The sequence below is a fragment of the Octopus bimaculoides genome, chromosome 4, assembly GCF_046866305.1.
Source record: "Octopus bimaculoides isolate indiv1 chromosome 4, ASM4686630v1, whole genome shotgun sequence".
NCBI lineage: Eukaryota > Metazoa > Mollusca > Cephalopoda > Octopoda > Octopodidae > Octopus > Octopus bimaculoides.
Genome location: NC_142931.1, coordinates 1,694,860 through 1,722,174, shown reverse-complemented (window position 1 = coordinate 1,722,174; position 27,315 = coordinate 1,694,860). Strand labels below are relative to the sequence as shown.

General features: G+C 38.7%; 1 protein-coding gene across 1 annotated transcript in view; it reads left to right on the top strand.

Annotated features, from left to right (window-relative positions):
• LOC106869032 (acylamino-acid-releasing enzyme) overlaps window positions 1–27,315 on the top strand; it is a 75,046-nt gene that overhangs the window by 41,096 nt on the left and 6,635 nt on the right. The window contains exons 4-18 of the mRNA XM_014914534.3: window positions 1,968–2,046; window positions 3,564–3,715; window positions 5,208–5,351; window positions 6,513–6,604; window positions 12,192–12,235; window positions 14,399–14,517; window positions 14,864–14,921; window positions 15,752–15,852; window positions 16,851–16,902; window positions 18,901–18,992; window positions 19,341–19,485; window positions 22,492–22,572; window positions 23,035–23,115; window positions 25,188–25,276; window positions 26,559–26,669. Of these exons, the coding sequence (XP_014770020.1) occupies window positions 1,968–2,046; window positions 3,564–3,715; window positions 5,208–5,351; window positions 6,513–6,604; window positions 12,192–12,235; window positions 14,399–14,517; window positions 14,864–14,921; window positions 15,752–15,852; window positions 16,851–16,902; window positions 18,901–18,992; window positions 19,341–19,485; window positions 22,492–22,572; window positions 23,035–23,115; window positions 25,188–25,276; window positions 26,559–26,669 (1,440 nt within the window). The remainder of the gene's footprint in view (window positions 1–1,967; window positions 2,047–3,563; window positions 3,716–5,207; window positions 5,352–6,512; window positions 6,605–12,191; window positions 12,236–14,398; window positions 14,518–14,863; window positions 14,922–15,751; window positions 15,853–16,850; window positions 16,903–18,900; window positions 18,993–19,340; window positions 19,486–22,491; window positions 22,573–23,034; window positions 23,116–25,187; window positions 25,277–26,558; window positions 26,670–27,315) is intronic.

The window sequence follows — 27,315 nt, the reverse complement described above, 5'->3', positions numbered from 1 at the left end:
AACCTACAACTGAGCCATGATCTCCATCCAACAGCTATTCCAACAATCTCTATTCCTCTATTTATACCCCAATAAATTTCATTGATTAACCTACTTCAGTTATGGATCAATTTGATGAACTTTGTTTACAAATCAACAAGAATCATTCGGATTAAAAATCAAAATATAAAGAATCATACAAAATTTAGTTGACCATCTTCTATCAGTTCCAATGACACTTCCACAGGTTACAAACTCTATTGGTTTTCTCTTCGACATCATTTTTTTAAATTCCCAACTCATAGAATATCAGCCAACCCCACATCTGCCAAACATAAATGCAACACTCATCACACGAAATCACCATGTCTGGTTTCTCACTCAAATGTCTTCTCAGTTCCAGGCCAGAAAACTGGAATCTTTCTGTCTTTGTTTTTTCTTTTCTTTTCTTTTATTTTATTGCAACCATATAAGTGTGGCTATTTGTCTTAAATACCAATTTTAATTCTTTTATCCTACTATAATTGGCCTTATGTCCATCCATCTGTCCGTGACCTTTTCACAGCCAAACGACTGGCAGTCTTGGCAGTCTTGGCAGTCTTACCAAGAACGTCTCGAGAATGGTTTATATCATGTTTAAAAAATTTTATTGGAAAGATTTGCTACATTTGATTCATAAGAAACTAAGGAAGCCATTTCCGTATACATAAATAAAAATGAATTATACGGAAATCGGCCACAGTAACAAAACAGATGCAAAAACCAAAATGGCATTTATGAAAGTTCAAACAGTACTTTCAGTTCTTCATTCATTATTATCTCTACAACAGTTCTGGGTGTTGATGGGGTGTGCGACACACATAGAGACACACAGACAGACAGAGACAGAGATAGAGAAAAACACAGACACAGAAACAGAGAGAAAGACACAGTGTGTGTGTGTGTTTTCTTTTACCCCCATCAACACATTGATGGGGTGTGCGAAACAGAAAGTGTGTGACAGAGAGAGAGAGAGAGAAAGAGAGAGAGACAGAGAAAGAGAGAGAGAAAAAAACACAGACAGACAGAAAGAGAAAGAAAAAGACAGTGTGTGTTTCTTTTAATCCCATCAACACAGTTCCTCTACAACAATGTCAATTTGGTAGAGCACCCAGGACAAAAAACTAAATAAATAAAGACAATAATGTTAATGACCCCATGATTAACAACTTCCCAGGAGAAAGTCAACAATATCTAAGTTTGGACACTAATCGATGGAAATTATCACCTGTATCCACAGGATTTCCTTAACAACTTGAATCCATCGGGACTACCTATGCATAGGGTCTCACTGCAAAAGGACTGTCCTATAATGCTCCTACGAAATTTTGACCCTGCCAATGGACATTGCAACAGAACAAGAGACACCCTCACGCAACTCAGTTCTCACGTCATCAAAGCAGTGATAGCGATTGGCCCCTCACAGTGGTAAGCGCCTGTTCATACCTCGGATACCACTGGAACCCTCCAACAACCAGTTTCCCTTCCAATTACAAGGCAGGCAGTTTCCCGTCAAACTAGCCTTCTCATTCACAGCTAATAAGTCTCAGAGCCAGACCTTAGACCATGTTGGTGTGTTTCTGCCTACTCTCATGTTTACACACGGCCACTTGTATGTCGCTATGAGCAGAGCAACGGACTCAGCTAATTTGAAAATTTGTGTTAATCAAACACAGAATATCGTTTACAAAGAGGTTTTTTAAATGTAATAATATCATGAATATGTACCATGTAAAGCTATGCATAAGTATAATCAGAACCAACCGTTATTTATATTTTGTTACATTTCCCATGCCATACTTAAAGTTGTTCGTATTTTCCACCCTTCTTTCATTTCCCATCTTAGATTGGTAGGTCTGCTAGTATAAAACCTCAATAAATCTCTTGAATAACTTAAATATTCATAAACTTTGGAATATCTTTCACCATGTTTTCTGCAACTTTAACAGATCTGGGAGAAAACACGGAAAATCTGGAATATTGATGCCCTCTCCAAGGAAATTCATGGGAAAATTTATGAACCCGATGGTGAGTTGAAAGGAATTTTTGTTTCATAGTCAACACTGTTTTACATATTATGTGTGTGTGTATGTATGTGTATATGTATGTATGCATGTATGTATTTATATATGTACGCCTGTATCCAAAGTATGTCTATATGTATCTTTTATCTTTTACTATATGGAGAGCCAGCGGCTGCACCAGGCTCCAGTCTGATTTGGTAATGTATCTACAGCTGGATGCCCTTCCTAACACCAACCACTCCGAGAGTGTAGTGGGTGCTTTTTACGTGCCATCGGCATGGAGGGCCAGTCAGCCAGGCCTGACATCGATCATGTTCGGATGGTGCTTTTTACGTGCCATCGGCATGGGTGGGGGGGCAGTCCAGAGGTACTGGCATCAGCCATGATCAGATAGTGCTTTTTACATGCTATTGGCACGGGGGAGCCAGTCTGGGGTTACTGGCATCGACCACATTCAGTTGGTGCTTTTTATGTACCACCGGCATGGGAGCCAGTCAGGCAGACCTGGCATCGACCACTAGCTATGTATATATTGTATACCTGTGTAGAAAGGTTTAAATGAATTAAAACGAGAATGAGAGGGAGAAGTCAGAGCCTTCCAGAATGCCAGGGAAACCCTCTTCTTCTCTACAATATGTGTTAAGCTGTCGTTATGACATGGACCTTGTTGGGAAGTGTTTCTGTTGTTGTTTTTTAATAATGTATATCAGAGGATTAATTATAATGTGTCTACTAAAATCATCATCATCATCGTCATCATATGTCTGTTTTCCATGCTGGTATGGATTGGACTGTTTGATAGGAGCTGGCAAGGCCAGAGAGCTGCACCCAGGCTCCAATTATCTGTTATGGCTTGGCTTCTGTGGTTGGATGCCTTTCCTAAAGCCAACCATTTTACAGAATGTGCCAGGTGCGTTTTATGTGGCAGCAGCAGCAGCACCCATCATTGAGGATTTTGAATTAGTTGCAAATTCATTTTTAGTTTCTTTATGAAAATTTCTCCATCAGATTTATCTGTTGAGTTGGTGAGATTGTCTTTAGAGTGCATAACATATGACAGTGAGGAAATGAAGATGGTTGATGGTGGAAGAATATGGTGTAAGAATATGGTTGATGGTGGAAGAAGGAATTGAGGAACTGAAGAACTGTTTGGGTTTTTTTTTTTTTTTCTTCATGTTTTGAGTTGTTTTGCAAAAGATGGTCAGTGGAAGCAGTTTATGAAGTTTATTCAAACAGATGTGTGAATCATTTTTACTTTTTCAGAAAATGTGAATAAGATTTCGTATTAGTTATTGATGATCAATCTAAAATTCCACTTCATTTTGGCTCAAACTGTGTAGGGCAAAGTTTGGAGATGTAAGAGATATTCAGAGAATATCTTTTACATTTTTTTCTCTATTTCTTTTCTTTTTTGCCTCTTCCTTAGCCAATTCCAGCCACCTGGTTAATGAAGTGTCATAATATCTTGTAAATATGGATTGTCTGTTGTTTCTTGTACATCAAATAAAACATTCCTTACAGGCCAATTTGGCTCATTGGAATGGTCGGCCACTGAAAAACGGTTGGTTTACATTGCGGAGAAAAAACTGCCCAAAGCAACTTCCTACTTTGATGCTAAGAACACTTCCAGAACTCCTGATGATGAGACCAAACCAAGTGAAACAAAAGCTAGGGTGAGTAATAATTATCACAGTGATGGTGGTGGTAGCGGCAGCAGTTACAATATAAGCTTTGTTAGATGTGGGCCAGAGATGTGAGTAAGTTGTGTGATTTAAGTAGACTTGGTGTAGTACTTCAGTGGGTTACGTGTAATAATTCTTATTCTATCCACATCCTTATCCCTTCTACCCCAGTGGCCTCTAATTCCCTACATTACCTTATATTATTCTAGTTAACCCTAATTGATTCTGTGACATGCAATAATGTTATTGGCTTCTGTGGCTGGATGCCTTTCCTAAAGCCACAATTGTCTAACATATTTCTTAGATTTTGTTAGATTTTTTTTTTTTAAGACTAAACCATTCAGAATTGTTGTGCTTATGTTGTTTTTGTTTTCAGAAATATTAACATAAAATAGAATTTGGTGTAAAATGTCTTCAAATGAGAATTAAGAATAATTTACAAGAACCCGCTTCTGGCTTTTAAAAAACTGTTTCTTTCCACTGGAGGTGGTTGGGGGTTTCATATAGCTGAGCAATATCAATAACAGAAAAGGTGGTGCCATTGCAGACATAAAGAGTAAGAATTAGCAATACCAAACCAGTCTTTTTGCAGGTCAAGAACCTCTCCAGTTCCAGATTTCTGACCTACAAAGATCAGAGTGTAACTCAAACAATGAAGCTGTACACAACCCCCAAAAGGGACAGATCTTCATAAACAGTTGCCTCAGAATCTTTTGCAGCCACTAACCAGACAAAATCATCACAACACAAGCCATTACCATCTTCTTTCTTTCTTTCTTGCTGAACAAGAGAAGGAAACGAAGAAGGATTGGGCAGGCGGAATAATTAGGTGGGAGTTTAGTTCTGAACAGGAAAGGATAATACAGAAGCACACAAATATTCTTCAGTCATTTTATAAACACAAAATTTCAAAGCCAGTTTTCTGGATTCTGTGGTGCATATATCCCTCTCTTGGATGGGGTCCAGCCCATCGCCGTAATACTCATTTAGTTAGCTGAGTGGACTGGAGCAACACGAAATGAAGTGTTTTGCTCAAGAACACAATGCATCACCTAGTCCAGAAATTGAAACTACAATCTTAAGATCATAAATGCAACACTCTAACCACTTAGCCATGTGCCTCCACATTATATAAACACACCTTATATAGAAGATATAAACAGTTAAATATAATAATAAAAGTATGGAAATACATATTCGTTTGGTGATTCTTGTCCCTGAATACAACCTCTTAATGAAGCCATATGGTCAGTTAAACCTTTTGAAAGCAATGTCTCAGTAAAATTGCAGTTCATTGATTGAATTTAAGACCGTGTCATTTATTTAAATTGTCCAAATTCAGTTTTGTTAAAACATTAAACCAATAAAACGTTAACCCAATCAATACATCAGGTTTTTCTTAATTTTATTCAGTTCATTTTTAGATGAACATAACAACCATAAAGATGTAAAGAAAAATAAATCTCATAACTTACAATTTCAGGGTGACCAGCATGTTTTACATGAAGACTGGGGAGAAATGTTGGTTGGGAAACACCATCCAATTGTTGCCATCTTAGATTTAGAAGGTTCAACTCCTGAAATCAGTTTGTTGGACTGTGTTTCAGATGATGTATCCCTTGGGCAGGTAAGAAACTTTCACTCATTAATTTTTGAATTTTATTTTTCTTTGAGATATTTCCATCAACACTTGCTTTCCATTCTTTTACCATATTTAAACATTTTCAATCAGTTATGATTAAAAAGTTCAATAAAACAGTAGATATCTCTGTTTGATTGATAAGCTGTCTTTCGATTTGCAGACATAGCTTGCTATGACACTATCAAAGACTTTCTGAGGGAATTCCTTCTCTAAATCAACACTTGTAATAATGGTATTTACAAAGTTTGACAGGGTTTTTTGTAAATAAAAAGTGGGAATAATTGTAAGAGTCAGGGCAAGTTGGAGATGCCCCCCCCCCTCCAGCAGACTTCACACAACAGTCTCTTGTTTCTTTTATGAATTCCATATCTTATGATGAGACAGATCATGTTATTGTTTAGCCCAAGGTAAATGGCCAAAGCTGTTTCATCCATACCACTTTTTCTAGGCATAGTATATCAAAGAATGTATTATCCAAAAGTGTCCCTCTTCTTTAAGATGATAGGGTGTGAATAAATAAAGATTTGGTGAATAATTCCGGCAGGTCAAGCCATGATGTCGAACAAGGGTCAGCAATCTTCTTATACCATTTGACTCCTTCATAGAATTGTTGATACAACCATATATAATTTCTAAAACAAAATTAAAAAGTATAATTAATGAAAAAAAAATTTCTTGATTTAAAATCAACAAATTCCTTCATTCTTTTGTGTCATTATTACTTTTTAATAAGAAATTTAACAAAAATATTTAAATGAAATTCAATCCTATTACGGATATAACTAGAATGTTTAATGTGAAATACGTATTTGGTGAATATGAGTTAATATTGCATTCTGACTTTCCCTACACTCAACAGAATTGCATTAATGTTTGGCTGGAAAGTAGTGAATTTTAGCTTTAAGTTAACCACACCCCTCCAGCTTCAGTCTGTTAATAATTCAGAACCCTTAATGCTACATAGACCTCCAGGGGTCAGTGTTGACCACTTTGCCAACTCCTGGTGTAGAAGTTTTCTTGTTAAAGTATTTTCTGGATTTATAAAAAGACAAAATGACTAAAGGAAACTGTAATTGTTCTGTCATTATGGGAAATGTCAAGAATTGAATATGTCTAATTTTTCTTGTGTTTTTTGTAATTTTGTAGGTAAGATGGGCTCCTGATGAGACCGGTCTGGTGATGGTTGGTTGGTCACATGAACCCTGGAGGCTGGGCCTTACATATTGCCCTATTAGAAAGTGAGTTTATTCCTCTTGAAATAGTTTCCTTATTGCAAAGAAAATAAATAAAACAAAGAATAAAGCAAAAGAAACAAATAATCTTTGAATCTTTCATATTCTTTGACCAAGGGGAAAAATACCTAACATTGCTTTGGTCCATAAATAATTTTAACAAATACTTTATAGCATGAATCACTCATATCAGTTGTTAGCTGTTAAAACACTGCATCTTTCAAAAATTCCATATTTTCTGAAATTCCCCGACACCACCCCTAGCCTACTCATCCACCCTTTCCTCTTTATGATTCTCTTAATGTTTACTTTTCTGTCTGTTTGTCTTTTATTCTGTGTACTGTCCATCTACTCCTTAGTCATCATTGCTGCTGTCTTGCTTTGCTTCACTTAAATCCCCTCTTTCTGTCTCCTCTTTTAAACTTTTCCCTCAGCAAGTTACGTACCTAAACACTGATCTTCTATTTAATACCTGAAGACATTCTTCACTTGGGAGGAACACTTGTATTCTAAGAGTGATGCTGTACTTCCTCTCTGAATGCAGGAATCAATGTTTCATCCGACAGTGATACAGTTCTACAGGTGTTCAGCACCTTTTATCAGAGCTGCCTGGAGCCACCCATTAAGATAGGTGATACAGAATTCTCACATAACAACATGAGCTTTGTTGACTCTGGGCCAGATGTTTCTACCATCCTCAGTGCTGGATCTTGTTGTACCGCTTGTCATCTCTCTTGCTTTCAACAACTTTCTGGCAGCATCTTTTCTCTCCTTTGCAGCTAGTCCAAGACTCCTGCACCATTGTTTGAACTCTGGTTCCAGCAAATACTCTGGCACCCAATCTCTACTGGAAGGTACATTGCCTCCCATCCATTGCTTTCATTGCTCCCATCCATTGCCTCCCATCCATTGCTTTCATCGTGTTCAACCAACTCACTGTATTTTCAGTCTTTCCTAAGGAAAGCATCTTTGATGTTCGCTTCCCATCATTACTACTTTCCTTTCTTTTTGTGCTACATGACAAGGTCAGTTCATTCAGTGATAAATAAGTGTCAAGTGATACTATCAGGCTCAACAGAAACCTCCCATTTTGGATCATTCTTCCTACACCATTCACCTTCCCTACAAAACTTTATCTTCCTATACTCCACTACTTGTGTTCTTTCATTGCTATTAATTCGCTCCCATTGCATCAACCTGAACCCTAAGCTCCACATGATGTATCTGTGTTCCATGTCTAATGGGCAATCATTGTTCTGACCTTCCCACATTCGCATTGGTCACCTGCCATTATTTTCCAAATTTTAAGTTTGCAGGGCTAAGAAGCATGTTATAGACAGAATGAATCAGAGAACTGATTCAGACTGGTTCCCTTGACCAAAGTTCTTTCCAGCTTACTTTTCACCCAAACACAAACTCCTCCCAAGCATCACTTTGTCCTTGTTTTGGACAAAATACTAAAAGTTTCATTATTAATGCTACTCTCTACACAATATTTTCAGTTAATTCTATGTTAGACATAAACGTATTTTAAGATATTTTATTCCCCTCCCTTCACATAGGAGTGGAACGGAAATTGTTTGTCTTAGTGTTCAAACTGACTGCTTTAAGGGATTGGTCTTGATGTTTCTTTATTTACATCATCATCATCATCATGGTGAAATCCCTTGAACTGACAAGAAGCTTTTGTAGCTATGTGGCCCATTTACAGCAAGAAACCTGCCCAGCTCTGATGCCTTCTCTCATATTTTAGTCTTTTATTTCGTAGTATAAAGTCATCTCTCATGGGGTTCGCAATCTTGGAAGCTGCATGGCAACCCTACTAGTGCATCATCATCATCATTTCCTGTCCATGTTCCAAGCTGATATGGGTTGGATGGTTTGACAGGATTCAACAGACCCAAGGAATGTAGCATGCTATTCTGATATGCTTTGGCATGGCTTCTATGGCTGGATGCCCTTCCTAATGCCAACCATTTTACAGTATGTGCTGAGTGCTTTTTTTCATGGCACCAGCACTTGTGAGGTTACCATGTAGCCTGCAAGACTAAAATCCCCTTCAACTGTGTGGAGGCAGTTATAGTAGAGAAGGGGACAGTTTTACGCTGGAAGATAAGGAATTAAAGTAAGAGAAGAGTGAGAATAGAAGAGGGTTCTTGCTGTTGGGGAACTGCATTGTTACTTTCATCATAAAAGAGAGAGAAAGAGGTAATGGTGAAGGTGGAATTGGGAAGAGTGATGGGGTGTCAGGGTAAACCTCATAAAATATAAACAAAATGTCAAATGACTCTCATAAGAATTTCAACACGGAACATCCAGTTGTTCAATCAACGGAACTCTTCGTAATTTACTGAGTATTGCACAGATACTCATGTTTTTATCAATTGACTGAGTATATTTTGAATGCTAGACTCAAACAGTTTGTCATCTTATTAAATCTTATCTTTCTGTTGGAAATTATGTAAATATTTTGCCATTGAAAAATTTAAAAGAAACCAAATCAAGTACTCCAAGTAGATAAAAGTACAATTTTAACAAGTGTAATTTTAAAAGTACAATTTGTTTATTGTGAAATGGCGGTGGAAGATAGAAATAGTTTCCTGTCATTTTGGTTTGATTCATGGCATAAATATATTCCTTGCTCTCAGATTACATTTAATAATACATTCTGATATGGTCTTGGTTGTTTGGCATTGATAAATGGCTTTATTAAATGGAACCTGTTGAATGATTCTGCCATAAGTTACCCAGGCAAATGTTTTCTCATCGATTACTTTATATCTGTTCAAGTAGTTGCTTTGATCAATTACTGTAAAGTCACTCGTTTCATGCTTCACTGGTTATCAGTAGGGAGGCCATCCATTCATCTGGAAACACCTTCAACCATTTATGTTGTTCATTGCTGAATCATTCCGCTTGAATTGACAGAGAAACAAATCATTGTAAAGCTATTTAAAGAAATTATTCACTAATCAACAGAGATTGCCATCAGAGTGGAGAGGAGAACAACAATAGTTTGATAAAGGAGAGAGGGGAAAAAAAACTGTTCCAAAGGAATGTGTGTGTGCGTGCATGCATGCGTTCATGTGTGTGTGTGTAAACTAGCCTATAAACTTGATGATAATAAAATATTATTGCCATACAGATAAACAGGAAGGTTTTGTTTAGTTATTTCATAATATATAATTAAATGATATTATATGGATATATTTTCAAGTATATAATTAGACATAATCCATAGTTATATTAATTACGTTTATATAAGATACATTCAAGTACATATAGATATATTATTAATTGAATATATTATTAGATATAAAGTATATTGTTGTATATGATAGACATTTAATCTGTATTATGTAGATGTATTACTAAATATATTAGAGATTATTTAAGTGTATTATTAGATGATATATTAGATATATTAAGCACACACTATTTCAGTACATTATTAATTTCTCATCTTTGACTACATGAAAAGATCATTTGATTGATTGGCAGTGATTCACTCACCAACATACAGCAATCACTGCTACATGTTTTCTCTCTTTGTTTCTTCTATCACTACTACATGGTTTCAGTGAAGAAACCCCATCAGATTACCATTCTTGATAAACATTTCCAAAGCAAATGTATGATATGCACTGGTCCAAACCGTAATGCTAACTAATGAAAGGAAATGGTAAAACCTAAGCTCCCTGCCAGACACTGTTACCACGTGCCGAACTTGACTACTGCCACAGTAATGGCCTTGTGAAATGTGGGAGGCTTTTCTGGTCACACCCTCTGTAGAAACCTTGCCAGATCAGATTGGAGCCTGGTGCAGCCTTCTGGCTTGCCAGTCCTCAGTCAAACTGTCCAACCCATGCCAGCATGGCAAACAGACGTTAAATGACAATGATGATGCATGAATGTAATTTGAGTCCAGAGATGGATTCTGTTAGGAAGTCACAATGGGGACATTGATGATTTTGGTTTTGTCTGGGATTGGGCAAATGGGTCTCTTAATTGCGTGATATAATTCTTTTATTGTTCTGTTTCTTCAACTCAGATTATTTGGATGCATCATGACATACATTTCATGCCATGTAGATCAATCTAGACAATGACTTTCACAAGGTATCAAGTTAAGCTGTAGAGATTTTAGGGATTGCTTCAACTTATCCTTATACCTAATGAAGGGGATCTCCCTTTACCTTGATATCCCTCCCCTTGTTGGCCATACAAAAATATTTTTGGAATGCAGTTGTCTTTCGTTCAATCAACATGTCCGACCCATTTGCACTGAATTCTCTGCGGCATGCTTTGGATATTGGAGATAACACATTTTCCTAAGATTTTCACATTTGATGTCTTGCCATTTTTTGTTGCAGATATTTAGGGTTCCTTTTCTCACCCCTCCTCCAATATCAGAGAAGCAATGTTACACCTAGATAGGACTCCTTGCCACACAAAAAAGGATACAAATCTTGCAGGTGCCTTCAGATTCTACAAAGAGATGGCCATCACCCTCTGTGTTGCCTAAATGTGAGATTCTGGCTAGGAACTTCCAGCAACACCCTTTGCCTGTTCCTGTTGCCATATCCCATCACCATAGGGATTTTTAACTTGCCTTCAAACTACCTCGACAATGAATTTGTTTTAAGTAGTATGGGCTTGTGTCACCCATCACACTCTCTTGTCCAAATAGACTAGACTCCAGTGCATATTAATTCCATGTGGGGAAAAGGCTGTCTGGATGCAAGGTTAGTGGTTTGGGAGCGCTGAAGATGGAATTTGATCAGGCTTTAATAACAGATGAAGTCCCCACACCTAATACAAAATAATGATGATAATAATAATAATAACAATAAAACTGTCCAACCCATACGAGCATTGAAAACAGATAGTAAATGATGATGATGATGGTGGTGATGAAATAAATATGGCCATTGCTGTTCATATGATGCCCATGATTTCCACTGGGAAACAGATGACATTGGATGGTCCTTTTCTTCGTCTGACCATTACTCAGGAGCTAGGTCCTGGCTCATGGTTCTTCCTCCTTCATCTCAAGGAAGAAGCCATTGACCACTGACAGCTTGTCACCAAGATGACTAAGGAACCCTATCTATTCCAGTTTTTAAATCGGTGTTCCTTCTCTGCTGACGAAGGCTAACAAGTTCTGTCCACCTGTTTTGGGATGGCCATTGAGTCTTCTGAGTTCCTCTGCTCTTTGCTGGATCTTGTTTTTCAAGACAACAAAACAAAACAATAATAATAATCTTTTCTACTAAAAGCACTAAGCCTGAAATTTGTGGGGAGGGGACTAGTCGATTACATCAACCCCAGTACACAACTGGTACTTAATTTATCAACCCCCAAAAAGATGAAAGACAAAGTTGACCTCAGTGGAATTTGAACTCAGAACATAGTGACAGGTGAAATACCAGAAAGCATTTCATCCAGAGTGCTAACGATTCTGCCAGCTTACCAATAATGATGGTGATGGTGGTGGTGGTGGCAGCGGTGAGTTTTCTTGAAATAGTGAAAGAACTATTTAAATGGTTTCTTTATTCGTAATCTGATTGTTTCTCTTATTTTTTATTCTCAGGAGTCAGCTGTATTTTGCTCAAACATCAGGGGAAGATATTAAATGTAAGTATATATACATGTTGGCTATATATGTGTATGCATGTGCGTACAACTATATGTCTAGGCTATATATATGTGTGTGGTGTGTGTGTGTACTTATAACCATGTTTAACTCTGTGTGTAGATGTTATGTATATATAGTCATGTGTGTATACTAAATGTATTTATAACTATGAGGTCAGGTTCAACCGTTCATCTCTACAGGATCAATAAAATGGGTCAAAAGTCAAAGCTGATGTTGATAACTGCAGCAGCAACATGCAAATGTTCAGAAAAAAATCTTGCTGAATTTTTGTCCAAGAAACAAACTTTCTGAGACACCAGCACCTGTCAATTTATTTATTTTTATAGCGGCTGGGTTTAATTTTATTTCTAAGAGATAATGTAGCCATGAAATGACAACTAGAACAATAAGAGGTTTCTGTGTCTCTGAAGAGCCTGTAAGGAGCACCATGCTTCCACCCCTGTTTGCTCTTCCCTGCATTCGCCTCTCCCTATCTCTGTCCAGCTGCCACTCTCACAAACTTATCTACCCACTTACTTTGTCCAATCTTCTGTTACACGTCACCTTGACATCTCATCAAGCACCATTTCTGTTCTTTTTCCAACTGGGGTAGTCATGTATCTCTTCCACGGCAAGACACCAGACCTTGTCCCTCTACAATACTTGAACCTCTCACCATCTGACATAAACCTTTGGCTATTCTGAGTTCCAAGATGTGCCTAATACACTCTGTAAAATGGTTGGTGTTAGAAAGATCAATAATGCCAAAGCAAACATTGGAACTCACTGCAGACTCTCTTGAACTGTCCAACCTATGCCAGCATAGAAAACAGATGTTAAACAGTGGTGGGGGTAGCAATAGTGACAGCAGAAGCGATGACAACTACACGGATGAATGGATTTATATATATCCTGGACTGGCTCTTGTGCGGGTGGCACATAAGATGCACCATTTTGAGCGTGGCCGTTGCCAGTACCGCCTGACTGGCCTTCGTGCGGGTGACACGTAAAAGCACCCACTACACTCTCTGAGTGGTTGGCGTTAGGAAGGGCATGCAGCTGTAGAAACTCTGCCAAATTAGATTGGAGGCTGGTGTTGCCATCCGGTTTCACCAGTCCTCAGTCAAATCGTCCAACCCATGCTAGCATGGAAAGCGGACGTTAAACGATGATGATGATATATATATATATATATATTTCATCATCATCATCATCCTTTAACATCCGTTTTCCATGCTGGCATGGCTTAGATGGTTTGAACAAGGACTGGCAAGCCAGGAGGCTGCACCAGGCTCCAATCTGATCTGGCAAGGTTTCTACAGCTGGATGCCCTTCCTAATGCCAACCACTCGTAGAGTGTAGTGGGTGCTTTTTACATGCCACCAGCACGGGAGCCAATCAGGCAGCACTGGCATTGACCCACATAATAATGGTGCTTATGTGCTACCAGTATGGGTGCCAGTCAGGTGGCACTGGCATCAGCCACAACTACAATTTCTATTTTAATTTCGATTTTGATTTGATTTAATTCTACTTGACTCAATAGGTTTTCTCAAGCGCAACGTATCGCCTGGTGATTCAAGGGTACTTTTAAATGGGCTGGTTATGCGACAATGGTATAGGCTATGGCTGTGATCTCACTTTACTTGCTGGGGCTTCTCAATCACAGCATATCTCCAAAAGTCTCGGTCTCTTGTCATTGCCTCTGTTAGGCCCAGCATTCAAAAGTCATGCTTCACCACCTCATCCCATGTCTTCCTGGGTCTCCCTCTTCCACAGGGTCCTTCCACTGTTAAGGAGTGACACTTCTTCACACAGCTCTTCTCACCTATATGCAGCACATGACCATACTGGTGCAGTTGTCTCTTGCACACCACATCTGATACTTCTTATGTCCAACATTTCTTTCAGGGCGCTTACACTCTGTCGTGTGTGCTCACTGACATTACACATCCAGCGGATCATAATATATATATATATGTATGTATGTATGTATTTCTGTCAGAGAACCAGAAATCCTACTGTATCTATGTAGTGGTTGTAGTTGTTATTTCTATGGTGTTGCTATAGTAACAGCAGGGTTAAGCCGTACTTTAGCCATACTTCATGCTCTAACTGTTGTCTAACGGAATGTTCTTTAAATCTCTTTTAATCCTTTCTAGGTTTTGGGGATGAAGACAAAGCTGTTCGGTCCCCATCTTTCAGCCCCGATGGAAAAAAGATTGTCTACATGGATAATCCCGCATCTGGGCCTCACTACCAATGTAGCAGACTATTAATGGTAAGTAGATTTGGAGGATTCCAAAACGGATTAAATTGAGATTCTACCAACTTATTAATTAATAATTCTTGATTCTGAAATATTTACAAACTGGACTGATTGAGTGATTGATTGGTTGTTGTTGTTGTTGTTGTTGTTGTTTAGTTCAAAAGTCATCTCAACTTTAATATCAACCATATTGATGTCCCCAGTATCAAAAGACACACTAAAGTTATGTACTCAGTCCTTTTCTCCTGATGAAAATCTTTAAAATAAAAGACAACAAAACCTTTGTTATGTTTTGCTGGTCCAATTTTGATTTCTGATTTTGACTTTGTTTAATTATTCATCCTACATTTTATTTCAGATTGATTGGGTGAATAAAGAAACCAAAGTTGTATTGGATGTAGTTGACCAGGCAAAAGGTAGGCCTACATTTTAATGACTCAGCAAAATCTGTTTCTTTTGACTTTTTAAAAAATAATTTAGAATCCAGCAACGAAAACGGTTTAATCTTTTCTTTTTTTTCTCTCTCTTTTCACCCTCTTATGCAATTAGTCACCCCCCTCTCCCTGCCCCCAATCCACTGTCTTTATCCTCCCTTTTACTTAGCTTCTTATAGCTTATGAGTTTGTTCTGGCACACTCCCACCCACCCTTCTATAATGCAGGGTGGCCATAGATCTCCTCGATAACAAGACCCTTGGTCTTGTCTCTTTGTCATATTTTATCCTCTTAACTCATGGCATAAAGCCTCCCCCTCTCAATACCACACACCTGCTCAGGTGAGGGGCTCTGGTCTTGGAAGTTACTTGGTGACCCCACTAACACTGGTGCCACATATAATGCACTCAGTACATTCTATAACGTGATTGGCGTTAGGAAGAAGGGCAGTAGCCAGCCATGGAAACCAGGCCCAAGATGAAATAGGGACCTGATGCGACTCTGTAGCTCATCCTCCTGTTGAACCATCCTACCCATTCCAGCAGGGAAAAGGGACATTAAATGATGATGACGATGACATCAACAACGTAGTAGTATTGATAGGAAGAGGAGGAGGAGGAGTAGTTGTTATTGCTATAGTCTCCTCCACCCACCCCACCCCAAAAAGATGAATAAGAAAAACTAGTTAAATGAGGTTTTAATCAGTACCATTGCTCCGTTGTCGAAATCCTTCTTCATGGATATTTGCTGTTGAAGAATTTCTAAATAAATACCATTTTGTTAATTATTGCTGTTTTCTCTTCCTTTTAAAGATGATGAATTTGCTGGAGTTTTTGTCCATAGTCTTCCTGATCGCTGTTGGTCCTCTGACAGTAAAAGAGTGCTCTTCAGTACAGTCTCTCGATCTCATTTGGTAAATGTCCTGATTTTCTCTGCTATATTTTGAGAGAGAGGTGTGTGTGTGTGTGTTAGATACTTTTTTTTTTTTTTTCAAATTTTGGCATTTCATTGAAATCTTGGAGAAAGTAATGAGGCATTGAAATAATTCTAATTCTACCCAATGTCTGACTGGCCTTCGTAGGATTTTCGAGCGAGATCGTTGCCAGTGCCCCTGGACTGGCTCTTGTGCGGGTGGCACATAAAATACACCATTTTGAGCGTGGCCGTTGCCAGTACCGCCTGACTGGCCTTCGTGCGGGTGACACGTAAAAGCACCCACTACACTCTCTGAGTGGTTGGCGTTAGGAAGGGCATCCAGCTGTAGAAACTCTGCCAAATTAGATTGGAGCCTGGTGTTGCCATCCGGTTTCACCAGTCCTCAGTCAAATCGTCCAACCCATGCTAACATGGAAAGCGGATGTTAAACGATGATGATGATGATGAAACTTTCATAAAATATTGGCACATATTTCTTTGCTAGTGATCATCATCATCATCATCATCGTTTACCATCGTGATGCTAAAACAATTTAATTAATGTATTTTGTTTGGTTGCAAATAAGATTCAAGAAAATAATCTTCTGACATAAAAACCAAAATAATTACCTGTACATTTAAAATTGTAATTTACCTGAGAAATATTTCCTGAAAACTGATTAATATATCTCCACACTTTCTGTTGTGAAAAACAAGTCATCCACTTTTCCATTTCATCTGTGATATAGTGTATATATGGTGTGGTGTATATATGGTGTGGTGTATATATGATGCAGTGTGCACGTGAAATAGTGTATACAGGATGTGAGTTCTATATATATATATATATATATGATGTAGTATTGTATATACAATGTTGTAACAAAGTATGAAGCACAAGTTTTCTTTGCATAATTTAATCAATTTCAACATTGGTCCAACCAATGCCATCATGGAAAACAGACGTAAAATGGTGATGATTATTTCTTTTGCTAGGTTCCAGTCGTTGTTAATACAGAAACACAGAAAGTAACACGGATTAAATCACGTAAGTGAATCCTAGCATGTTTTGTAATCTCCATCATCAGATGCTGCCAATTGATACAACAGTGTCATAGATGGCGTTATTTCTAAATTCACTGATATTTTAATGGAAAAAACGTTTAAGAGGATTTCTTTCTCACAATGCATAATGACCGAAGTCTCCAGCCGTATTTCACAAACATAATTGGGTCTCAGAACTTCTTGCTCCCTCTTCATGTTTACATTTCCTGGGCTGAGGTGGTGAGGCAAGACCTTCGTACATTGGGCCTCACCGAGGCGATGACTACGGACCGAGACCTTTGGAAATGGGCTGTGCGTGAGAAGACCCGGCAAGCCAAGTAAGATCGTTGCCAGTGCCCCTGGACTGGTTCTTGTGCGGGTGGCACATGAGATGCACCATTTTGAGCGTGGCCGTTGCCAGTACCGCCTGACTGGCTCCTGTAGGATTTTCGAGCGAGATCGTTGCCAGTGCCCCTGGACTGGCTTGTGCGGGTGGCACATAAAAGACACCATTTCGAGCGTGGCCGTTTTCGTGCGGGTGACACGTAAAAGCACCCACTACACTCTCTGAGTGGTTGGCGTTAGGAAGGGCATCCAGCTGTAGAAACTCTGCCAAATCAGACTGGAGCCTGGTGTTGCCATCCGGTTTCACCAGTCCTCAGTCAAATCGTCCAACCCATGCTAGCATGGAAAGCGGACGTTAAACGATGATGATGATGATGATGATTCCATTATGGCAGAATCTGCTGACCTTGTTAGGTCTGTTATTCATGTTCTGTTATTTCATCACACTTTCAAATTCTGAGAAATCCTTCTTTGAGAACCATCATGTCAATACACTAATCAAATACTTTGTCCAGTCAGTTGCCTTCAAGCTGTAGATTTGCTCCAGCTGGGTCAACCAAGTTTATTCAATAAAACAAATTCCATGCTCAATTGGTTGCAGTGGTGATCATTGGAAGGACAGTTGTTTTTGCAGCTGGACTCTATCCCTAATGTTAACCATTCATCCATAAAGAGTTGCTGTGCTTTGGAGTAAACATTGTTTGCCAACATAATATGGCAGTCCTGGTTTAGGATGAATGTTACTGTAATTTAGCTTTAGGAGACATCGCCTCCAGTTGGCTATACGACGCGATTTGTGTCCTTATATTTTCGAACAAGGGAATCTAGCACCCCCACCCAGCTCGAAACAATATCTGTGTATCGCGGTTTCTGGGTTATTTCCCTGGAGACATTGTCTCCTGGGGCTAAATTACAGCAGCATTCGCCCTAAACCAGGAGTGCCATGTTATGTTGGCAAACAATCTTTACTCCCAAAAGACTGTTACTGAATATCTCACGTTGTGGAATCAGAAAATAGTAATTTCCTGATTGCTGTGCTTTGTTTTCATCTTTTGTATAAAAGGGAAGACAGTCTCCAAGAATGGTGGAAGGAGGTGAGGAAGGAATTCTCAAACCTGAGACCAGATTTAAATGCTTGCAACAACAGAATGAATTCTACTAAAGGCACTTAGGGGGTCAGGTAGTGGGATTAAACTGAGCAATAGGTTAAGCCTGCCATTGCCAGGATGGTTTGAACACCAAAGCTAAAGGACTGAGACCAATATCACAAGGCATCCAGTCTGATGTTCTTACAGTTTCGACTATCAGCCATGTTGAATTGTAATTTTTTCCATTGATCCCAGAAGGATGAAAAGCAAATTTGACCTCAGCAACAATTGAACCCAGAGCACAGAGAGTTAGAATAAATGCCACAGGGCATTTTATCCAACACTCTAACCCTAACTAACCCTGCTAATTCACCCCCACATAAAGTGAAGCAAATAAATGTATTGGCCTTGCTCAGGGCACAATGCAATGACCATACAAGCAAAGTTTGAATTCTTGACCAAATGGTCAAGAATTCATTCACAAACATTTTGCCTCATAAAGTTATTGAAGTAGATTACGTTAACCATTAATCCCTGCAGATTCTCACCAGAATGTCTTTGTCTTCCAGCTGAAAGTGGTGTCAGTGCCTTACAGATATTAGATGTACACCATGATCATATTGTGGCCCAATTCTCTGCTCCTAACCAACCTCAGTATTTGGTGAGTCATTCTTTCAAATTTCCATCGATTTTAATTAAGACTCCCGTTTTTATATATGTCAATGTTTCTGTGCCAAGAGTCACGTATCATATTAATGATCAGCAAAAGAAAATTAAAATATATATATAAATATATAGTATTTCCAGTTCTCTGAAGCTGTTAGATTCCATGCTTATTTAAATGGATTGGCTCTTGTTTGTCTGGGACTGATCAAGTGATGTAGAATCTCTGATGAGACCCCAGCAATGGTTCAAAATCGATTATGGCTGTTTGTCATTGTTATAATCAGGTTAACTTGACAAGTTTGTAAATCTCTTCCATAGATCTACCTTTTGTGTCTCTCTACAGGTGATTGGTTATCTGCCACCAGAAGGAGAAGAAGATACAATTGAATGGGTGAAATTAGATGCAGAACTCAATCATAAATTGGATGGCATTACAGTAGAATTACTGAAGCATAAACCAATTGATGGCATGATTAATGAAGAATTCCGTAAGATAGTTTGGTTTTGTTTTCTAAACCAGGATTTTTTCCTTAATTTAACTTCTTATTACTCAACTTGATTCATTTGTTAATGTACATCTCTCTCTCTCTCTCTCTCTCTCTCTCTTTCTCATCTACTGTCTCATTATTATTATTATTCTGTGGCCCTTTATCCCCACCCACCTTCTGAACTGTCAGTCATCTTCTCTCCCCAACTCATATCATTGATCACCTCTCAGCACTTTCCAATTTTTACATTTGTTACCTCCTCCTCCTCCTTATTGTCTCTCAACACCTGTTCTTCACCCTTTCACTATCTCTAACCATTCCTCACACTCTTGCAACCTCTCTTCACCTACACTTCCTATTCCCTCTTCATTCGCTCAACTCACTTCAAAACTTGACGCTCCACCCTCACATCTCATCCCCATTGTTTTCCAGCTCCACCCTGGTTCTAACCCTCTTCTCTAATGTCAGTAGCCATTGCAGCTCCTCCACAGCAAGAAACCTCTTCTGTTTGTTGCCCCATTTCACATACTTTAATCCTTCATCCCCAAGCATTAAACTGCCTCCCTCATTGCTTTCAAAGGGGATATTTGTCTTGCAAACTGCAGGCTGATCTCACTAGTGCTGCTGCCATGAAAAATGCACCCAGTACATGCTATGAAGCAGTTGGCGTTCAGAAGAACCTCCAGCCATAGAAATCCTGCCAAAGCAGATATTGGAGCATCATACAGGCTTCTGACTAACGAGTGTAGTGGGTGTTTTTTTTACGTGCCACTGGCACAGGGTCCAGAAGAGGCTGGCATCGACCACAATTGGATGGTGCTTTTTACGTGCCACCAGCATAGGGACCAGTCAAGGTGGTGCTGGCATCGGCCACGTTCGGATGGTGCTTTTTACATGCTACCGGCACAGGAGCCAGTCGGGGCAAGGGGGCTGGCAACAACCACGTTCGGATGATGCTTTTTACGTGCCACTGACACAGGGACCACGTCTACAATTTCCATTTGATAGTGATTTCATTTGATTTGATTTTGATGTACTTGACTCAGTAAGTCTTCTCAAGCACGGCATGTCACCCTACGATCAAGGGATACTTTTGAGTGGGCTGGTTATGTGACACTGGTGTGAACTCACTTTATTTGCTGGGTCTTCGCAGTCATAGCATATTCTCCAGAGGTCTTGGTCTTTCGTCATTACCTCTTTGAGGCCCAATGTTCGAACGTCATGCTTGACCACCTCATCCCATGTCTTCCTGGGTCTCCCTCTACCCTGGATTCCTTCCACTGTTTGCGAGTGGCACTTCTTCACACATTTCTCCTCATCCATCCGCAGTACATGACCATGCCAACGCAAACGTCTCTCTTGCACGCCACATCCAATGCTTCTTATGTCCAACATTTCTCTCAGCGATGATGATGATTAATTAGTTCTTTGATTTTGTTGGGCAGATTCCAACAGGGAACCAAAAGACAGTTAATTTTTTCTCTTTACTCTTTTATTTGTTTCAGTCATTTGACTGCGGCCATGCTGGAGCACCGCCTTTAGTTGAATAAATCAACCCCAGGACTTATTCTTTGATTTATTCCATCAGTCTCTTTTGCTGAACCACTAAGTTACAGGGACGTAAGCCCACCAACATCGGTTGTCAAGTGATGATGGGTGAACAAACACAGACACACAAATATATATACATATATATATATATATATATATATATATATATATTGTGTGTGTGTGTGTGTGTGTGTGTGACAGACTTCTTTTAGTTTCTGTCTACCAAATCCACTCATAAGGCTTTGGTCAGCCTGAAGCTATAGCAGAAGACACTTGTCCAAGGTGCCACGCAGTGGGACTGAACCCGGAGCCATGTGGTTGGGAAGCAAGCTTCATACTACACAGCCGCGCCTTCGCCTGTTTGTCTAATTTTTAATATTTTAAAATTTTGTCACTAAATACATTTCTCTTGGTTTCTGTCATCTGCACTGTGCATTCCTCTCACTTCAACCCCTACCACAATTCATCATCATCATCATCATCATTCATGCCTCCATCATGCTTCTTACTCAGCAAAGTTGTTGGGGAGTGAGCAGGGACATGGGGCTATCGAGTCCCTTTAGTTGTGTCAAGGACATGGCTCTCTCTCTCTCTCTCTCTCTCTCTCTCTCTCTCTCTCTCTCTCTCTCTCTCTCTCTCTCTCTCTCTCTCTCTCTCTCTCTCTCTCTCTCTCATATGCCACTAGAAACATTCTCACCACCCTCTGTCATTCTCTGAATTCTGATCACCTTTTAGTTTTGCCAAGGACTTGATAAAGTAAGACATGTTTAATACCTTACATCCAGACACAACAAAATGACGTGTTATAAAATATAAACACACACACACGTATAATCTCTCTGCCAATGGACTTGTGTCTTATCAACTCTGCCAAAAATAAACTCATATCATATATTCAGTGAGTGAGCTGATGTCCTATTTCTTTAACCTATAAGCTGTTGAGTATTTGTGAAAGATCTTATCAGCCTCTCCGCTAAAGAATTATGATTTCACATTGAAACATGATAGTTATTACAAATGAACGTTACTAATATTTTGGGCAGAGGCCCTTTATCAAGAAAGAGCTATAGTTCTATGTTTTATTATACAGGAATCATGATCCCATCCAACAACAAGGAACAGATTTCATTTTAGACATTTAGTTTTACTGAAACATTTCATTCATGTTATTGAATGATCATATTTTTTATTCAGTTTTATATTTAAGAGCTGAGGGATTATGTACATTATATACATATGACAGATATTTGTCCTTGTCTTGTTGTTAACACAACATTTCGGCTGATAGACCCTCCAGCCAAAACATTGTGTTAACAACAAATAAGACGAGGACAAATATCTGTCAAATGTAAATAATGTAAATAATATTTTTTATTATCTATCAATAAAATATGTATGCAAATACATTTTTATTCTGTTTAAATCTAATATTGTGTGTATTTTTTGTATTTGCAGCTGATTTGGAATTTGAAAGTATTTTCTTGAGGCCATCAGAATGTGCTGACTCTAAGTTTCCCCTTGTTGTCTGGTCCCATGGTAACTATTTCCGTATTGTCTCTCCCACCTATTATTCCAACAGTTATTCTATATTCTGTCATTTTTCCATTTACAAATTACTGCTTCAGAGAATATTTACAAAAATGGTGAGCTGGCAGAATTATTCGCAGCATGCCAGACGAAATGCTTAGCAAAATTTTGTCTATAAAGGCGGTGAGCTGGCAGAAACAGCACGCCTGGTAAAATGCTTAGCGGTATTTCGTGTACCGTTACGTTCTGAGTTTAAATTCCTCTGAGGTCGACTTTGCCTTTCATCCTTTCAGGGCCGATAAAATAAGTACCAGTTATACACTGGGGTCAATGTAATCGACTTACCTCCTGCCCCAAACTTGCTAACTTTCTACCAAATTTTGAAGCCAATTTTTACAAAATTTTCTGTTGTCTTTGAGACTATTTTCTGTCTGCCTGTTAAAAACAAACATTTATTCTTTCCATCCTTAGGAGGCCCTCATTCGGCTTTCATGGGAGACTTTCAGTTGTATCCAGCTGCAATGTGTTCCTGTGGCTTTGCTGTTCTATTAGGTGAGTGCTGTCTTTTTTTTAAATATAAGTTGACATTAATGGTTTTTCATTTCATGTTTACCGTTCTTCAGAAATATTTTACTACTCTGGCTCCAGACTAACCAAAGCCTTATGAGTGGATTTAGTAAGTGGAAACTGAAGGAAGCCTGTCATGTATGTTTATATATGGTGTATGTGTGTACCCTTGTTTTAATGTCATGTGATATTTGTAAAAGGGTATCACTGCTATAGAAGTAGCTCCATTCTTTCCCAGTCTTCTATAAAAAGCTTGTCTGGCTGTGAGAAAATATTACCTTATTTGAAAATAGGTGAGGCTTGGTGATTGAAAGGATATCCAGCCATAGAAAATCTACCTCAGCAAATTCTGTCTGACCCATACAAATATGGAAAAATGGTCATTAAATGATGATGATGATGATGATGATGACATAATATACAAGGTTTCCTAAAATTAAGGCAACCAAATTTTGCAATGCTCAGACCTGAAATATAACAATATTTTGTTTTGGCAAAATTGAAAAAAGTTGGTTGCCTTCATTTTGGGACACCCTGTATTCAAATATAAATTATATATATTTAAAATATTATAATGTAATTTTTCTGACTGTTAACCTCAGAAAATATCTTTTAATATTTATGTGTCCACTGTTTCTGTTGGTTTAATTATTGATCATCATCAGGAATGTTATTTCTGGTTGGATTTGAACTCACGACACAGTACTCATGGCCACTTGGTCTCGGTCGCTTTATGTTATCTTCACCTGAAATATTTTGCTTCATTAAAAACACCTCACAGCTCACAAGAATGACATTTTTTTCTATTTTGTTATTTTTGATTTAATGTTTGGTATTTTGCTTCAAGACATAATTTTAGGGATTTGAAGTTCCTCTTGGACTTTTGATGAACAAATATCATGGAACAACCCCTTAGTTTGATTCCAAAGACCAGTGGAAAGTTTACAACAATTCCATTACTAATGGCAGAAGAAGCAACTTAAGTAATAACGAGGCCTAGCCAGCTCCTCCTCCGTGGCGCCCCACAGAACTGAGCCCTGCCCCACAGAACTGAGCCCTGCCCCACAGAACTGAGCCCTGCCCCACAGAACTGAGCTCTGCCCCACAGAACTGAGCCCTGCCCCACAGAACTGAGCCCTGCCCCACAGAACTGAGCTCTGCCCCACAGAACTGAGCTCTGCCCCACAGAACTGAGCCCTGCCCCACAGAACTGAGCCCTGCCCCACAGAACTGAGCTCTGCCCCACTACATTCCATTGACATTCAATTTCATGTTGTGTGTCTCTACTAATTACACCAGTCTAGCTGAGTGGTCTTTATTCGGGGGGGATGTCTCCAAAATGTAATATCCAGTATGGCCTGTTGGTCAAAACAACAGCAGTGACAGAGATCACCTACATTGTGTTGAGCAGTAATAGTAGGTATGGGCAGAATGTGACCCTGTGCTCTTACTATATCTTTTGAGCCCTCATCAGAAGCCTGGTGAGTGAACCATCAAAGTAACCTTGAAGCTCCGTCTTCATAGTTCAGGTTTCAACTCCATGGAAAGCACTCCTCTCTACAGATGCCCTGACAACTGTTTTTGGTCCTGACGCCAATATTGCACTTCTAAAACAAGTACCACACCATTTTCCTTTTAATTAAAAAACAATCTCTATTTCACCAATAGTTTTTTTTTTCTCCCATTCCATGCAGCCGAAGCTGAAACGTTATTTCTTTCAGAAGCACCACACTACATGTTAAGTTCCTGTTAATCTAGTCCAGTACCACCACCAAGTTGTTTTCTTTCCTTTCTTGTTCTACTGACTGGTAACCAGGACAGAGTAGGTTTTGAGTGTTCACCCAAGATCACACTACACCTGACTTCTACCCCCTGCAACTGTTGCAAATATTTAACCCAGACCTGCTTCAGATCCTCTTTAAACCCTCTTGGGAAAATGTAGATGATTATAAAATGTTAACGGCCAAATGGTAGCCAATATTTAGATGGTCATTGATATTTAGATAGTCACCAACTATATACGTATAAAGCTAAATACCTTCTATCTTTTATTTCAGTAAATTATCGTGGCTCCATTGGATGTGGTCAGAACTCCATTAAATCTCTTTTGGGTAAAATTGGCCATCAGGATGTACAAGATGTACAAGTAAGTCATTACAAAGATGGAAGACAGACTTAGCAAAGTTGTTAAGTTTTTTTTTTTTTTCCTTTCTTCCCCAATATAAATATCTTCAAAATGTTGGGCTTGTCCAGTCAGAAAAAAAATATATACTAAGGTTTTTGATTATAGAATAAATTGTATGTGTAATGATTTTGTTAATCAAAGATCTTGATTAAAGAGTTGTTTAATCATATCATGTTATTTGAACGTAACAATTTTAGTTTATTTTCAGTGTATCATATTTTAAATGATATATTTTTAATCATCTTATTATGAGACCTGTATTAATTGCTAGAAAATATACAATTGGTTACTGTCAAATCGTTCAGTCCACGTAACCTCATATCCATACTTATTATTATTATTATTATCAAGGTGGTGACCTGGCAGAATTATTAGCATGCTGGACGAAATGCTTAGCGGTATTTCGCCCATAGCTACATTCTGAGTTCAAATTCCGCAGCGATCAACTTTGCCTTTCATCCTTTCTGGGTTGATAAATTAAGTACCAGCTGGACACTGGGGTCAATGTAATTGACTAGTCCCCTCCCCCAAAATTTCAGGCCTTCTGCCTATAGTAGAAAGGATTATTATTATTGTTAAAGTGGCGAGCTGGCGGACTTGTTAGCACGCTGGACGAAATGCTTAGCGGTATTTCACCCATCACTCTATTCTGAGTTCAAATTCCGCCGAGGTCAACTTTGCCTTTCATCCTTTCAGGTCAATAAAACAAGTACCAGTTGGACACTGGGGTTGATGTAATTGACTTATTCCCTCCCTCAAAATTGCTGCCCTTGTGGCAAAATTTGAAACCACCATTATTATTATTACTATTATTATTATTATTATTATTATTACTATTATTATTATTATTATTATTATTATTATTATTATTATTATTACTATTATTATTATTATTATTATTATTATTATTATGACAGTAAGCTGGCAGTCATTACAAAATGCTAAGTGATATTTCTTCTGGCTCTTCTGAGTTCAAATCTTGCTCAGGCCAGCTTTGCCTTTCATCCAGAGTTGATGAAATAAGTATCAATTGTACCCTGAGGTCAAAGTAATTGACGACCCCCACCCACTACAAAATTTCATGTCATGTGCTTACAGCAGAAAGAATTATTGTTCCTGTTGTTCCTGGATTTCTTCCTGACATTAATTCAATTTGTTATATTATTGCTTAATTGATTTGTTGTTAAACTATTTGCTCCTTACATCATTAATCAATTTCTAAATGTTGTTGTTGCTGTTTCAGTTTGCTGCTGAATCATTATTGAAACTTGATTACATTAATGAAAATCATGTGACTGTGATTGGTGGCTCCCATGGTGGTTTCATTACATTACATCTCATTGGACAGTATCCAGTAAGTTTCACACACTTTCCATTCCTCATCAGTAGTTGCCCTCATCACTGTTCTATGTCCAGTTCTCCCTTGCTTACCACAAAGCTTGGACAAGTCTTTCCCCACCATAGGATGGCATCGGTTTTATTATTATTATTATTATTATTATTATTATTTATTGATACAGCTTTGTGGTTTAGAAGCTTGCTTCCCAATGATGCAATCTTGAGTTTGTTCATTCCCACTGCGTGGCACCTTGGGAAAGTGTCTTTTACTGTAGCCCTAGGCCAACCAAAGCCTTGTGAGTGGATTTGATAGAAGGAAACTGGAAAAAGCCTGTTGTGCATTTCTGTATATCATCGTCATTGTTTAATGTTCGCTTTCCATGCTGGCATGGGTTGGACGGTTTGACAGGGAGCTGTCCAGACTCCATCTGTCTGTTGTGGCATGGTTTCTATGGCTGGATGCCCTTCCTAATGCCAACCACTTTACAGAGTGTGCAGGGTGCTTTTTACCTGCCACCGGCATGGGTGCATGTACGCAGCATTTGCACGGGTGTATTAAAGAAGCACCAGCACGGGTGCTTTTTAAGTGGCAGAGAGAGAAAGAGAGAGAGAGGGCTTACAGAAATAGATGTGTGTGTGTGTGTTTGTAGTGACATCAGGTG